The following is a 16,601-nucleotide window of genomic DNA, read 5'->3' on the forward strand; positions in this document are numbered from 1 at the left end:
CTGAAGCACGCACGCACAATTCCGAACTTGTTGAATAAAAAGCACACCACAGAGCGCGCGAGAGTGCACCACCTCCTAGCCTTCGAGAACGTCGCCGACGCGCACGGTTCAACTGACATGCGACTTGTGGAAATCCGTCTAGGTGAGCGACGGATTCAGCTAACAAGCGGACACGAAAACGCTCTGCCCCACCTTCAATTTATTATTTAAGAAGTCGGCTAGACTGGAAATTATGGAACGTGCTCCCTTTCCTTTAGCCTGAAGATGAATCGCAGCCTCGGAAATTGTCAATGGGATTAAAAGGGAGATTAGTGTGGTGTTAACGGGGGTCGTCTGGAAAGGATCATAAAATGCTGGCTCATGAATCTTGTCTTTGTAATGTACTGCTCCACAAAGGTTATCGAGAAAGTTTCAGGTGAAAATTTGTATTTAGTAGACTGGATCAATTTCTCTCCAGAGTTGCCGTAACAGCCGTCTGAGTTCTTGAAGCATATGTGGAGGTGGTTGATGATAATCCAAAGCTCTTTGTAGCTGATCCTAAGCGTGTGGAATCGAGGACTGGCGATGGAGGAGGCAGGAGTGGCAGGACCAAATTCGGAATACCATGAATTTCCCTCGGAATTTCCAAAGCTTCATCGACAATTCTCTTTTTTTTGTGTAGCAGGGGGAAAATTTGCAAAACAGACGAACACACCCTCTCCTGAGGGGGAACAGTGTAGGGATTCTCACTCTCTGAGCTCGAGGCCCACTAAAAACCCTTAACTGCTTCTTCATAGGTTCCGGGCATTTTGCCTATTAACCAGTTGACTCTTATGGTTTCTGGACTCTCACACGATCATAGTCGTGTTGATAGTTGTATGCTGCCTATAGCTTTTATAGGTTAAGCTCTTCTTTGGTTACATTTGAATCCTTAACTGATCTCTCGGTCTTCGGTGGTAGGTTCTTGACCTTCTAGCTTCTTCCGTTGGATCGTAGTCGACTAATCTCCGTAGTTCCTCATTTGGATGTTGTTTGGCTTTGTCGAATATCCTTTCCGCCTTTCTCTTCATAAATTCTGTAACTGGTTCCCATTCCAAGTCCTTGTAAATTTGTTTGTTCCTAACAAACCAGGGTACGTCCATCGCCATTCTAAGGAGTTTATTCTCTGTGGCCTGTATTCTCTTGATGTGGGTTTTGGCTGCGAAGCCCCATGCCGCCGATCCATATGTGAGTTGTGGTCGCGCAATAGTTTTAATCATCGTCAACTTGATGTTCTTATTCATATGACTTCTTCTGCCTATGAGTGGATAAAGTTTACTCATTGCGGCTGTTGTTTTATCAACAGCACATTTGATGTGGTTTTTCCATGTAAGTCCTCTGTCAAGCGTCACTCCTAGGTATGCTTCATTTTTCCATTCCACCTCTTCTCCATCAACTTCAAGGTTTTCTTCCATCCTCAATCTTCTCTTTTGCAGTAATATTGCTTGAGTCTTTCTTCCATTGATTTGGATTTTCCATTTGATGCACCATTTGAGTAATTCATCTATGGCTTCCTGCAGTCTCCGGTGGGCGTCGATGTCTGAACGCTATTCCTGTGTCATCTGCGTACAAGGTGAGCATATTTCTAGCATTCTTCGGGATATCATAAACGTATATTACGTAAAGCAGAGGTCCAAGTACCGATCCTTGAGGCACATAATATACGTTTATGATATCCCGAAGAATGCTAGAAATATGCTCACCTTGTACGACAATTCTCGTACGATGGAGTGCTGCATTATCGTCCATAAATTTGACCCAATAGAAGCATGCAACAAAGGAATACAATATTGTCAATGACTCGCTCTATGTAAATCTGCGCATTCATGGTAGCATCAAGCACCAACAACTATGTAGGACTATGGAAACAAGGCCCTTCCCGAAAAGTAACGATTTATACCACTTCTGAAGCGATTTCTGGGTACCAGAGGATGGTTTTCGATTTAGTGGAATCCGTCTAAAGTACTCAAAGGCTCTCTACGGGTAGACGCAGTCAGAAACCGATTTTGTGCAGAAGCTGTAGATCTAGATTCTAGGGCGTCCACCTCCAATCTCTTTGTCACGTTTCCAGTTTATCGATATAATTGGATGAGCCGGGAAACTACGCTTTCACAGAATTGAAAGAAATTTATAACAACGGCCCGCCTCGATTATATCAATATACTTATTTGCTTCTTACGCATTAAACTTATGTCTAGGAATTATTGTGAAGCAAATCTTCCAGTTTTTGAAAACGCGAACGATAAGAACTTGCCTGAAAACCGTGATGCCCATGAGACCAACAAGACGAGACTTTACTGAAGTCTCGTGGCTCTAATCTCGCCTTTCCGTAGTCTCGCGGTTCAGAACGTTTTGTGAAGGCGGAATATTTAAATGTAAATATACTTATAACGCATACTCTAGTTAACCCACAGGGTAATTTTTTTCGATTATTTGTCTTTGGATGTTGGAAGTATGATAATAGTAATAATTCTTTTGAATTTTCTGAATGCTTCCCGAACTAGGGAACGACGCATTCTGAAGTTAATGTTATAATAAAAATTGAAATTATGAAGCCTTCTACACACACAATTGAATTCTGTTGGGTTCAGCTGTAGGTATCAAGGTATCCGATTAGTTCTAGGTATTGATTCGTTGATATTTACAAACCATATTACTCATATATATATTATTAGGTACCACCAAGTTAATTCAAAATTCGCTCAGGTTATGAGCCGTTTGTATGAATTGGGGAAATTCAAGGAAACTATTCAAAGGAGCAACCCCTGATATAATACATCAATGTATGAGTTTTTTTAAATATCAATATAACTTATTCCACCAATTTATTGAGTTATACTCGGGGTTATGCTGCAAAACGCAAGATCCCAACTCATATATTTATTTAGGCCACAGCTGTTTCACTTCACCATCCAGTTTTTCAGAGAGAGAGCCCAAATGGCATCCTACACTTTTCCTCGGAGGAAATCTGACATGAAGATTCTTCCTGCTATATAAAAAAACAGCCAATGTCAAACAGTCGCATCACCACTAAATTTGAATTCTTCACTTATCATGGCTTTGAATTTTTCGTTAGTTTCATAGCGAAATGTAACGCCAAAAAAGTTATTAGATATGGAGTTTTAACGAAAAAAAATAAACACTTTTCACCAAGTATAATGTCACAATAATAAAGTTTAATAAAGTTTAACAATGTCCGAACACCATCATATTATATGTGGAAAAGAGTTCTAATGCGAGTTTTAATAAGTATATAATTAGCAGTCAAATTTCTGACCTTATTCTGCAGGTACGCCCTCTATATAGGTATTCGAAAAAGATTCGCATACTTGGATGTTTGCACATTTGTCACAATACATAAAGATAACAATCAAGGAATCAAGCTTCTCATTGCTAAAAACGACTCACAGATAAATTACTGACGTACAAGAATAAGAAGTTTTCAAATCATTTTTTGTAAGAAACAAATGTTTAACTATGACGACTGTTATATCATCATTCCTCATATATCATCCTAGGAACACCCATGGTATAAAATGCTCGAATTTGCCTGCTTCCAGCTATGCTAAGATGGATAGTTTCCGGTGATCTTATTATCTCATTTCTGACAGATGTTCTCACGTTTTTCATAAATCTGATACCATGGTTCGACTAGGATGACGTATTGCGTGTAAAAAGTGTCACATTTCTCTCTAAAACAACGCAGTATATTACATTCAAATATTTTGTTTTACAGTGAGAGGATTGCTTTCAGAAAACTGCTCTTAATCGATTTGTTGATAGCTTTCTGGTCAATTTCGATTATCCGATTATAATTAATTTGACTCGAGCTGCACTCATTCGAATGGAAATTCAAAATGAATTGTCTGTTTTTCCTGTTTCTATTCAGTATTTCTTATAGATTGGGAGCCGACGATAATTCGAGATTCACTCGAGCGTCCTGGAGACCTAGTGGATTTTGAAGATCAGATGGTAGAAAGAAAAAAGGTTCTATGAAGTATGCACTTTCAGCGGTGGGGAATGCCTCTGCTGGTTTTCAAAGATGTAAAAAAATCGTCAGGTGTACATACTCGAGCGTGTCAGATTAAGATACTGTATATGCTCTACGTGTCTCTGATAATAAATTCATGTTAATCTGACAGTTTGCGTGGTGGGGCTGGCCGTACGTAGGAGATGAAAATGGTAAAAAAAAAGTTTTTTTCGAGCGTGTCTGATTTTTAGAGGATATATTAATTGAACCCAAAGGAAGCTACTTTTCAAGGAACTGACAATTCGGACGTGACGCAAGGTCACAGTGGTCGTTTGAAAATGCAAAAAAATCGTTACTTATACATACTAGAGCCAGATTTTCATACAGATTGGTGTTGCATACGTTTTGATCCATTAATCTGACACTAATCAAGGGGGGGAGTTTTTCAATCTGACAGTTTGAAGATGATAACAAGACATTTTTTTTGTAATACCTCCCTTCCTGTACATCTAATCGTTTCTTGTATTCATTATGAAAGTATGTAGATAATAAAATTCTATATTCTATATTTTAACTAAAACAATTTTACATACTCTTGACCGTTTTCGAGTTAGAGGGCGATAAGTGCGAGGAGCTTAGCCACACATGCAAAAGGCCAAGGTCAATGTAGAAATTCAGTCAACGCAGGTCAACGTAGAAAGAATTTTTAGAAAATATTATGCTCTACAACTTTTATGATGAATGCGAAGACAATTTGAAGCCCAGGAGAGGAGATAATTAAAAAAAACTGATACAAAACGATACAAGAGCATAGGGAAGGAACCTCAGTAAAAAACAAACCTTTCTCCCTGGGAGTGTTCACGAAATATCCTGCTATAATGATATAATTTTTTCTCTCTCACCCAAACCATGAGGATAGGTTTTCATCAATTACGCTTTTCCTTTAATATTTGGGCTTGGACAATATTCCATGTTGATATTTGAAAAAAAAAGAAAAGTAATTTTTTTGGCTGGATTATAACGGTACCTTCATTACTCAGAATCAAAATATTAGTTTCAAATTTCAAATATAACGGAATGATCCAAGTTGATTAACATTTTCCATGAAGGGAGATTAAGAGCGATTTCTGAGTTCATTACCCCAGAAATAACTCCAAGACCATTCGAGCACGAAAATAGTTATCGAAAACGTGACAATCGACCAGTATTTTCTCTTCTAGACCAAACTCCGTATTGTAGAAATAGAAAACACGAGAATTCTTCAAATGAACAACCCCTTCGAGCATTCCAAGAACGTTCGTACCGAGTATCCGGTGTTTCTTGTAATCAATATTAGGAACGACCCTCAAAGATATTACCATCCCTGGGCTATTTCTATAGAAATGTTGTTGGGACCGGATATTGTCGGCAACAAGTCGAGTGGTTCACTGTCTATTCCATAGCCGAAAGGTTAGCAGACATGAGTGGCAAACAATCATAAAATGCTGTATAAAGTCAACCTGCCAGAAATGATAAGACAAGTGCCACTCAAAAAAATAAAGACCCTTTTAGAATGTTAATTTTATAGTTAAGCTACCAGCGTGGAGTTTTGAATTCTTATCTAAACTCCAGATTGTTATTTTGTTCGTTTACCATTGATATTTCATGCCTTAACCTAAAATTATCGTTTTTGTGCGTTTTTGCGCGTTTTTGTGTGATAGTTATTTTTTAAAAGGTGTATGATTTTGAATAATATGGTTATAAATTCTTGGAATATATGAATATATGGAATATATGGAATATATGGAATATATGAATATATGAATACATTTCACCCCCGACTCATTTCCAATTTTGTCATATATCGCGTAAATCTAAATATTTACGTTGAGAAGGCTTCTTGCATTTTTTTTTCCAACGGAAGAATCAATTTTTGCAGAGCAAGATGCCCTTTAATATCAAATAATATATCTGTTTATTCCGTAAAAAGTTTCAATTTTCACAAAGTACTGCACTCAAGGAGAGAAAGGGTTTTTCTAGGCTCTCCGTATCATATGCAAAATACAATGCTACCAGGTTACGATAACCCACGCTGAAACTTATCTGATTCACATGCTATACTTAATGTTTGGTGTTAAAAATGGTAATGCTCTTTATCAAAATAATATATGTACCTACCTATAGGGCGAGTCTTCGACTTGAGCATATATTCAAACAGAGAATTCCTGGCCTCAATGAAGCACCTTAACCTATTTTTCCTAATTCCGCTTGGTTGAAAAGATACAGTCTGTTGAAATTGAGAAACCATAAAAAACGTAATTTTCGGTTATATTTAACAACAGATTTTATGGAATGGAATGATATCTGGTATACACTAAAAGATATTTATCCAACCTGGAAAATTAAAGTATTCTTCATATTTTCTCGTATAATTTGTCTTTTTCGAATAATGTGGTATTCGAAAATGAAAAATTATCTGTGAAATTGGATACCTACTTTGGCTGAATTACACTATATTTGAAATATCCACAAAATAATCATAAAACATAACGCATAACGATTATATTATTATAGTTATAGTTATTCTGAAGGGAATTTTGTTGTCTTTATAGTGTTCTGTGTTTATAAGAAAAAAAAAGGGTAGATGGGTTATATTTGAATCTGGTAACCTTTGTACCAAATGTTATAAACAACGGAAATATATATGAAATAACATATTGGAGATGAATATCACAGCTTATATGGGTGGTTGCAAGATGAATTTATCGCCAATTGAAATTGCGGTACCATTTAATCACCAAATGCATGGAATGGAGGAAGTGAGTTTATGTTTGTTCTTCTAATATAGTAGCCTTTTTCCATGCAATATTGAATGCCTTAAAAAACTTTATGTGTCATGTCTCCAGGAGTGGATTAGCTCAATTTGAAAAGTCAAAATGGCTTTATCTTTTATCTCAGCCGAATCGGAAAAAAAATGATAAAAAAATAGGCTTCCTTTGGAATCAAAGAATCTGCTGTTGGAATATATGTGAAAATCGAAGACTCACCCTGTTTACCTATCAAATACAATACAATACAATACAATACCATAAGTAGCTCTGGTTAGAAAAACCGAAAACAAGTACTTTCTCAACTAAAGAAACAAGGTATGCAAAGTTTTCAAAACACTAATGAAATTATCGAACGCTTGCGCCACTCACTTCCTGAACTGCATATAATTTGCTCATGTTATTGAAACGAAAATACCAACAAGCCAATGCAAATGAACTCATAGACCCTGCGGAACTCACGAAGTCTCTTATTATTAATAGATTTGTTCAAGAACACGCTCTCCTAAAATATCCGCACAAAATCGAAATTCCTACGATAACTTTAGTTCTTGAAGGAGTCATTTACGATATCAGTTTTTAGTTTGCGAGAATAATTATGTAAATGTTTATTTAAGGGTTCTTAGGATCAGATCTAATTGGCAGATAGCGTTTAAGTGATCGCCATCTACCAGAACTAAGTCCTAAGAAAGGAATAATCTCACTGGTGGATGGCGTGATCACGTGAACTCCATCTGACACTTAGATTGGTTCCTTTCTAGTCAGTTCTTAAAAACGCTGCATAAACTTCTTTTGTATTTTTAATTTTTTGTTCACAAGCAATCAGGATTTTCATAATAATGAAAACCCTGATTGAAATGAAAAAATAATTTTGCCTGTTGATTTAAATTTAAAATTGTATTGTTGAATAAAAAGGGTAGTAGTAAATCGAAAGAAACTTTTCATCCTGTCGCAAGATGATGTGACAGTAGAAGGAGGAATGTTGAAAGGAAAAATACATTATCAATCAAAAACTCAAAATCACAATTGCAACCTAACTTGTTTCGTGTAAGTAGATGTTAAAATTTTTATAGGTATTTACAGAAAGACTTTGACGAAAAGTGAAACTTATTCAAAAGCTCGGCAAAAATAAAAAGTGTAGTTAGTATATTCTTTTTCCAAAAACCAGCCCATATCCCATTGAAAACAAAACTTTCATACAGCAAGATTGTATAAAAAAATCAGACTATGTAGGGTTGGGCATAAGTCTGGTATAAAATTAATATTTCTTCAACCAACTCAAAACGAAAACGCCGAACCTGTCAATTGATTTTTAATTATCCTCATTTTCTGTCGATTCATAGTTTCTCAACCAATAACTCAACATTAAGATGCCGAAACAGGTGGGGTTCTGATTGTACTTAATTTTGGGAAATAAAATTGAATAAACGAATTAATTATAAAATTGAATATTTTTCTTCAAACCCTTAGCCGCAACCCCATCCAACTTCCAGTTTTCAATTTTAAGCACATGAGCTCGTTGGAGAGCTTTGTTATTTTATGTTTGTATTTATTATTATAAACTCAAAGGTCTCTTGACAAAAAATAAATTAATATTTAATTTCAAAGAAACGAAGATTTTGGAGGGATTGGGCGTTTTCATTTTCAGTAGTTATTGGTTGAAGATATAGAGATTATTTTTGGATGAAACCAATATTCTTCCTAGTAGATTTTCAATAAGGTGGCCGGTTTCGTAGAAGCTAACAGCTCCACATTTTCAGACCTATGACAAACAAGAAACGTATTTGCTGAAATAAAGGAGACAAACAAACCTATCACTACCTATATAGGAGGATATATTGAAAAATTCTTATCCTACTATAGAACCAAAAAAAAAAATCGATGTCAAACTATTTTATTCCTCAACATATTTTCCTCCCAATTGGATATATTTAGTACAGCGAACCTGCAACGTCTCCAGACCTTTAAAAAAAAATGTTTCTTCTTGCTCTGCAAACCAGACCAGACAGCTTTTATTACCTCCTCGTTGGAAGATAATTTACGACCTTTTAAACTTTTTTTTATTTGAGGAAAGAGCCAAATCTGGTGATTAAGGGGGGTGTTCTAGTAATTCAAACCCTAAATCACGAATTTTTTGCATGGAAACATGAGATTTGTGTGCAGGGGCGTTGTCCTGCAAAAACAAAACACCTTTGGATAGCTTTCAGCGTCTTTTCTCTTTAATTTTTTCCCGTAGAGTGGTCAGCACTATCGAATATTAATCTCCGGTTATTGTTCTATTGTTCTACCCTTATCAAAAAATCAATCATGATAACTCCATGGAAATCCCAAAAAACTGAAGCAAGAACTTTCCACCAGATTTTTGGACACGAAACTTCTTAGGTCTTGGAGAATCAGAGTGTCGTCATTCCATCGATCGTTGCTTTGTTTCTGGATCGTAGAAATGTACCCAAGTATCATCCATAGAAACAATTCGGTTTAAGAAGTCAACATCGTTTTCAAATCGAGCACAGATCGAACGCGATGCTTCTACCGTTGCACGCTTTTGGTCAACATTCAAACATTTGGGGATCTATTTTGCAGCAATTTTTTTCATGTCCAAATTGACGTGAACTATATGATGAACGCGTTCGTATGAAATATTCAGTGCTTCAGATATACGTTTTAGCCCAATTCGACGGTCTGATAAAATCATGTCATGAACTGCATCGATATTTTCGGGGACTGACACAGAAACTGGCCTTCCCGATCGGTCATCATCCAATTTTTCACGGTCGCATACGAAGGACATTGATCACCAAGGGTATTAAGCATACCTTGGTAAGTCTGCTTACCTCTAAACCCTTACAGTACCCATACGTACCCTTACGTACAGGTACTTAATGATTGCTCGATATTCCAATTTTTAGATTTTCTCAATTTCGGTGGACATCTTCTTTCTTTTGATTTATTGCGTAACTCTGGTTTACTTTTTTGACCTCAAACTTCATACTAACACTTCTAATGAGTTATCGTTCGTTGCTATAGTAATGCAATATTTTTTTTATGCATGGAACTGGTCTAGGTTAACTAAATATCAAAACATCCTCGTACACACTATTCTAATTGAAGGTCAAAGAGGTTAAAAATACTTAAATCCTCCAAGTCTCCAACTACGTCGCAAACTTACAGCACTGATATCATTGTTAATTTAAGTCTTATACAAAGTTATCTCATAGAGAAAGAACATAGAGGAAATGTCACCAATAGCTCAAAGAGCAAAAACAGCACTACAACAAAGAATTTAAAATAAACATTTCATCAAAACCTAATTGTGAATTAAGCATTAAAGTTGGAAAAAGTCTTTCAAGCGTAAAAGACTAAGCAAGTTATCTCATTTTTTCTAAATAGTCCATAATCTTACAATTAGCACCACTGTGGAGAATTCTGAAACCATCTTCTAAATTGAAATCATGACCTTGTTCTAATAAATGCTTTCCGAATTGGGAGTCGTTATAATGATGTTCCAACCTAAGGATTATCAAATGTTCCCCTATTTTCTGTTTGAAGGTTCTACTCGTTTTTCCAATGTATAAGGCACCACATGTATAGCCCATAAATTTCTAAACTCCGTTCGTTTCAATCTTCTTTATTGGATCCTTATTATTAAACAATAAACGTCTCAATGTATTCTTTAATAATAATATAGATATTGTTTATTCCAGTATTATGCCACTGTATATCCTTGTTCCGACCCACACCTGAAGGGTACGAGCGGTCACTGCTATCCACTATAATTTTCTTTACTAAAATTGTCAAAATTTTTTTTCTTCTGGCTTACCTTCTGTGATCCAGAAGTAATCCATTGATTTCTTCTCCCGTACAAAAATAAAACTACAATATATTCGGCACCTGTTATTCAACAACACTCGATACCTGGTCACCTAATGACTTAAAAATAGCGTCACGTATTTGGCGTAGTTGCATACGTCAATCGGCCGTCGGTCGGTTACAGAATAGTTGAAAACGAAACGCGTGAGGAATACCGGGCTGGCAAAAATGGTATTTAGGCAATCGTTAGATGCGTTTTGATGGCGGGACCATTGTATAGAGATAACAGTCCACAGTTCATGTTATACAATGGTGAGACGCTGAATCGTTTTCATCGCGGCGACATTTTTAAACGACTTTTGTTAAACAAAGTAAGCAATCCGTGCGAAGAATGTCATACTTATACAGAATCTTGAACTAGTTCTACCTGCACCACCTTGTTTTTCGCCATTATAATGGGAATAAAAGGTTTGACAAGAGTAGATACTATCCAGTGGCCAAAAACAAATTGTACGATTAAAAATGGTTCATTCAAATCCAAGTCAAAAGTTCTTATTGAAATAAATGATGATTGGTTATTGTGATCGAGTTTAATATTTTTAATGATCATTTTGAACGAAATGTCATTCCTTTTCTATAATGAAATCCGGTTATATATATATATTTAGGGATATCCATTCTCTTTTGACTGGTCGTCAATTTACCGATATATAGGGTGTCCAGGATCAATGCGAATAAATTCGGATGTAGATTCAATAGATCAAAATAAGACGAAAAGTTCTTATGGGGTTATGCGCGGAATGAGGAGTTACGAAGTAAATCGTTAATACTATGCTGATTGGCAAACTGACATTCGAAATTACAAAACGTCGATCCTAAGCAACGAGAGGAGATGCCGGTTTTCTGTTGATTGTTGTAACAAAATCGAAAAGGATTCTCGATTTCGCCCCTCCCTAGAAAAATAGAAGAAAAATTAATTTCAGGTGCATTTCTATTCGAAAATTACTTTTGCAAAATTTTATTCGTTCATCTTGGTAGCACTGGAGATATGATCGACAAAATTTTAAAAATATGCCCTTTAGTGGGAGCGCCCACCAAAGTAGCGTAGCACTGACATGGCACATACATGACGAAGGAGATGCATAATTTTCATATATGAACTGACACTTCAATCAGAAGTGTGATATCTTAAAATTCTGCATCGCCCTTGTCATGTATGTGCCATGTTACGCAACTTTGGGGGGCGCTCTCCCTTAGGGGGCATATTTTGGCGCCCCCCTCTTAATGCACAAGTCGGCCTAGAGGAAAAGTTTGGGATATTCATGGGACAAATCTGAAGCAACTTCAGGAATAAATTCATTGTTTGAAATTTTTTCACAACGCTACTGGCCACAGTTGCTAGTGTTGTCTATGGACAGAACACTTCGATTTATCTGGTGCATGGCGAGCTGTAGATGACATCAATTATCTTATCGTGATAGAAAGTTGATTCAGATCAGTTTTGAATGTTGTGTTTTGATAGTTTGCCCAATCGTAAGTCCATAAGAAACACAAAACCAATTAACACTTCTTCAAAATTGTTGAAATTTTAATCAGGGATGCGCCGACGCACTCAATGCATTTTATTTTTTTTTTTTAAGTGGTATGAACTTTTCAAGAACTTATGGTTGTATTCTGCTTTCAATCTGTAAGTTACAAATCTGTATCGTACGATAAATCTGTCAGTGTCCGATTGACAGATTCGAAAATAATACAATTCTGGAAAGGTTCCTGTTCTTCTTCTATAGTGTTACTTTACTCATCGTAAATAGTTACGGATACCTGTAAGCTACTAAAAACGTCCAGAATTGCAATTTTACTGTAAGTTAATGAAAAGTTACAGGTTGGCTTGCAGATGAAAGCAGAATTCTACCATAAACTCCTTATTTTTCATATAAAGAAATTGAAAAACCTAATACTTTCAAAGTCTATTCTCTGATAACTTTTGTTCATAGGATATTCAGAAAATGTTTTTTTTTTCGTATTCCATTAATCAGGTGAGATTACTCAGTGCCTTATCCAATAACGGCCGTTTTCAATAAACCTATCTATCCATCGTTTCGCTTACTGACGATTAGTAACCATTGGTAACCATTCTAAAATATATCTACAGATAGATCATAGAAACGAAATCACATGCATTTTCTATCTTCAGTAACTGAAACGATGGATAGATAGGATTATTGAAAACGGCCGTTAATCGGTGTATATAGGTGTTGAAAATTTTTCGTTCTCATCAATTCCGATTTTTTAAGTAAGTTCAACTTTCTGCAGTAATATGAAAATAGTAATACTTTATATTTTCACCCAATTTTGAGAGTTGCATATGTTTATTACTTTGTTGCGATGCTTTGGCCTCCTTTTCATTTAATCTCCTTTGTCATTTTCCGCTTTTTCCTAAAATTACAAAAATATTTGTTGTCGAATTCTATTACAAACTGCCTTTTCCTATTATTAAGAGATAAGATGCACACAATGACAACCCAAATTAAAAATGTACGTATTTTAGAACCGTGCACATTGACTCCGTCCAAGAAGCATATTTCCGTTGATTTATCTGAAATATCTTTTATATTTACAGTGAAAAAAAAAGTCTCGAATTTCGCAGATTGTCCCAGTCAAAACAATCTCAATAATACACTTAACAAGACAGGGAACGAATTGTGTTAGTACCCACCTGAAACTGAAATCTGACATATGATGGAACTGAACACTCCAGAAAAACTAAAACATGTCATAACATGGTGTGCTTAAAATATCTATTACCAAAGTATAATATACGCTTGTACCTACGACTTTGGTTGATTCATATAATACGTAGTACTTATTTTAAACTCGGATAACAAAAGTGGAAACCTTAGGAAAATAATCAATAAAAGAGGAATGAACAGTGATAAAATGCACATATGTGATGTTGCATATAGATTTATTGATTATTCTTCTAGAAGGTAAGTTTGGTACCTGCAATGCTCCATTCGAACATAAAATATAGTAATCAATAAATCGCAACACTTTAGTCTTCGAAGCAGTGAGAGCGGAAGACATAAGAGAAGTTTGCAAGCATCTCAAAAACAAGAAGAGTTATGGAGGATATTATTATTGCAGTAAAAAGAAGTTTTGAACCTATAATAGAAGTCTTTCCCTATTATCAACAACCTCGTCAACAACTCACTGAAGTATGGAATATTTCCACATCAATTATAAGCCCCAGTTGCTACACCAATTTATAAAAGAAAGATAGATATTAAGTTGAGAATTACCGACCAATGAGCATTCTTCCGTCATTCTCGAAAATATTATAGTATATAGTAGTATTGTATATATATATATATATAGTATATTATAGTCAGTAACCAATTGAGAACATCATCTATTGTCAACAGCCCAACATGGATATATTAGAGGAAAATCAACAGTGACAGCGATTTATCAGTCCATTACAAGAATATTAGGTCCTTTCGTTTGCATGTAAAGTGTAGCACTTTTCTACACTCGACTTTAGTATTCGTTTGCTGATTGAATTTACACCAGTGTAAATCAAATCGTATTTTCCTTTCTTTTCGAATTGAAAATTGATGTGACAATGATGTCCGAGTCAATTTTCTCCATTGTGAAAGGCGACATTAGCCTCTATCTCACTCTGGTTCACTGGATCATGAGTTGGTATTGCAGAAAATGTGGTTTATGTCTTATTTATTATTAAGGAGTCAAAAAGTACTTTGAGTAGATGGAATAAAACAAGTATTCTCCAAAACAGTATCAATAGATCTAAGAGTACCTTAGGGTTCAATATTGGGACCCATAATTTTCATCATTTTCATAAAGGACCTGGCATCAGATGGTTTGAGCAGCAGACATATATCTGTTCAAATTGTTCAAAATTATGCACATGACACAAGCCTTGTAGTTAGAAGAAATAACCTTTCAAATTCGACGGAAACTATGGATGTTGCTCTTCAACAAGCACAGCATTGGTTCAATAGTAATCGCCTTCATATGAATGAAGATAAAACAACTGCAAATTTTTCCAGTATGACAACTTCTAGAGTAATCAAAACAAAAAATCAGGTCATTCTATGAGCTTCTAGCTCAAAATTCCTTGGAATCTACATTGATGAGTCTTTGAAATGGGATGTACATATATCACAGCTGTGCAACAGTTCGGTCTGAGTGATGGAGAAGTATCTGAGGTGGTCCTCGTTGAAAGTAATTTATCAGGCAGTTTTTGAATCCCGGTATGGTTCTATGTTCTTTGTTAATAGTAGCCTCATGAAGAATGTGCACGTTCTACAAAAAAAACACTGTTTGTCAGAACGCTTACTGCAATGAGTCTTGAAATATCCTCTTTTTGGTAATTTGAATGTTGTTGAATAATTGACACCAATTTCATTTCAGGGAGTTCCTAGGTTAGATCTGTGTATTATCATATTTGAAAATAAAAATATCTTAAAAATGCACTAAATCCCACGACACTCAAGTAAATCCCGGTTTAGCATCGGGGGCTCCACAACTATCATGGTTAACGTCAAACAAAGCTCATTACTGACGATATGTGAAAACGTAAAAAGTCACAAAATAAAATCACCCTGAAATATTATGAATATTTAAATCAATTTTCAACGGGTTAGGTGTACCTTTTACTGAACAATCAATTCACTTGTTTTTTATCGTCCTCTACTCATTACGTTATTAATATTATTTACGGAAGGGAATCATTAAAAAACATCTTCTACTAATTCCACCTACTTCTTTCATGGACTCTGATGAGTCGATAATGGCATACTAAACAGTTATCAAACCATTTGCTCATTGTGTATTCCACACATGAATATTACCAAACTGTGCATCCTTCGAATTATTTCGAAAATGCTTTGCTTTTAATACATATAAATATGAGTGGATCCAAAGACAAATCATCACACTCAATCGAGAGTCCAACACAATCAACAAGATGTTCAAACTAGTAAGTTGAACAGTTTATAATTAACCCCCCTTTTTAAACAGTTCTATTTCAAGGTCGTTCTTCTCGCCTTGACCTCCTATGGAGTAATGGCAGCACCAGAGCCTGAAGCGAAAGCGGAAGCTAAACCGGGCGTTTTGGCAGCAGCACCACTTGTAGCAGCAGCACCGGCAGTTGCTCCAGCTGTAGTAACGGCAACCAGTTCCCAAGCTTTCGTCAGGAATTATAACGCTTTGGCAGCACCTCTTGTTTCAACAGCCCCCTACGTTGCCGCACCCGCTTCACCCTTGTTTGTTTCCCCTTATGTTTCGGCATACAGTGCTCCTTATTTTGCAGCCCCTTACATTGTTTGAATCTGATATTCCATTGACTGATACTAAACTTTTGCTTTAACTATTGTGGTTTCACTCAACCTGAAGAAATCTTGTAATCTAAGGAAATATCGGTAGAGTTAGGAGTACCACAGGTTTCTCCCATATCTTCTCTATGATTTCAACATATTCCGAACTATTAGAAATTTTGAATAAATAAAAATTACTACAACAAGACCTAGACAGTTTACTGGACTGGTGTATTAGGAATTACATGTCGCACAATATAGAAAAATGCCAAATCTCGTGCCAAATAATGAGATTTCACACACTATAAGTTCCAATAGTTTTCGATTACAAAATAGGGAACGAAGTTTTAGAAAGCGTCACCTTAGCAAACGATTTAGGGATTCACTTTGATCAAAGGTTCAATTTCATAGATCATGCTCAATTTGTAGCCAAAAAGGTGCTCAAAATGTTCGCATTCATGAAATAAACATGAAAGACACCCAAGCAATGATAACTGTGCAAACAACTAGAGTTAGAAGATTTTAGAATATACTACAGTAGTATGGTTTCAGAAAAATGAAATACAAGTGAAAAATACACTGCGCAAAAAAATTAACGCACATTATGGAAATCTCAAATTTATTCTACAACTAAAGGTGTTCTCAATGATAATTATT

The 16,601-nt window shown here is 35.7% G+C and overlaps 3 protein-coding genes across 4 annotated transcripts in view; 1 reads left to right on the plus strand and 2 right to left on the minus strand.

The window, feature by feature from the left end:
• LOC123314772 (supervillin-like) overlaps nucleotides 1–16,601 on the minus strand; it is a 275,601-nt gene that overhangs the window by 202,124 nt on the left and 56,876 nt on the right. The window lies entirely within an intron of this gene.
• The window catches only part of LOC123314790, a 97,307-nt gene that overhangs the window by 34,375 nt on the left and 46,331 nt on the right, over nucleotides 1–16,601 (minus strand). Inside the window, exon 1 of one of the 2 annotated variants that reach the window (XM_044900163.1) lies at nucleotides 10,616–10,637. The exons of the other annotated variant lie outside the window; for it this stretch is intronic. The gene's annotated coding sequence lies outside the window, so the exon portion shown is untranslated. Of the gene's footprint in view, nucleotides 1–10,615; nucleotides 10,638–16,601 lie in introns of those variants that run through there. 2 annotated transcript variants of the gene reach the window in all.
• On the plus strand, nucleotides 15,596–15,957 carry LOC123306726 (cuticle protein 16.5-like). The gene is made up of 2 exons (XM_044888848.1): nucleotides 15,596–15,607; nucleotides 15,649–15,957. Exons 1-2 carry the CDS (start codon nucleotides 15,596–15,598, stop codon nucleotides 15,955–15,957), a joined length of 321 nt encoding a protein of 106 aa, XP_044744783.1.

This window comes from Coccinella septempunctata, chromosome 1, assembly GCF_907165205.1.
Source record: "Coccinella septempunctata chromosome 1, icCocSept1.1, whole genome shotgun sequence".
NCBI lineage: Eukaryota > Metazoa > Arthropoda > Insecta > Coleoptera > Coccinellidae > Coccinella > Coccinella septempunctata.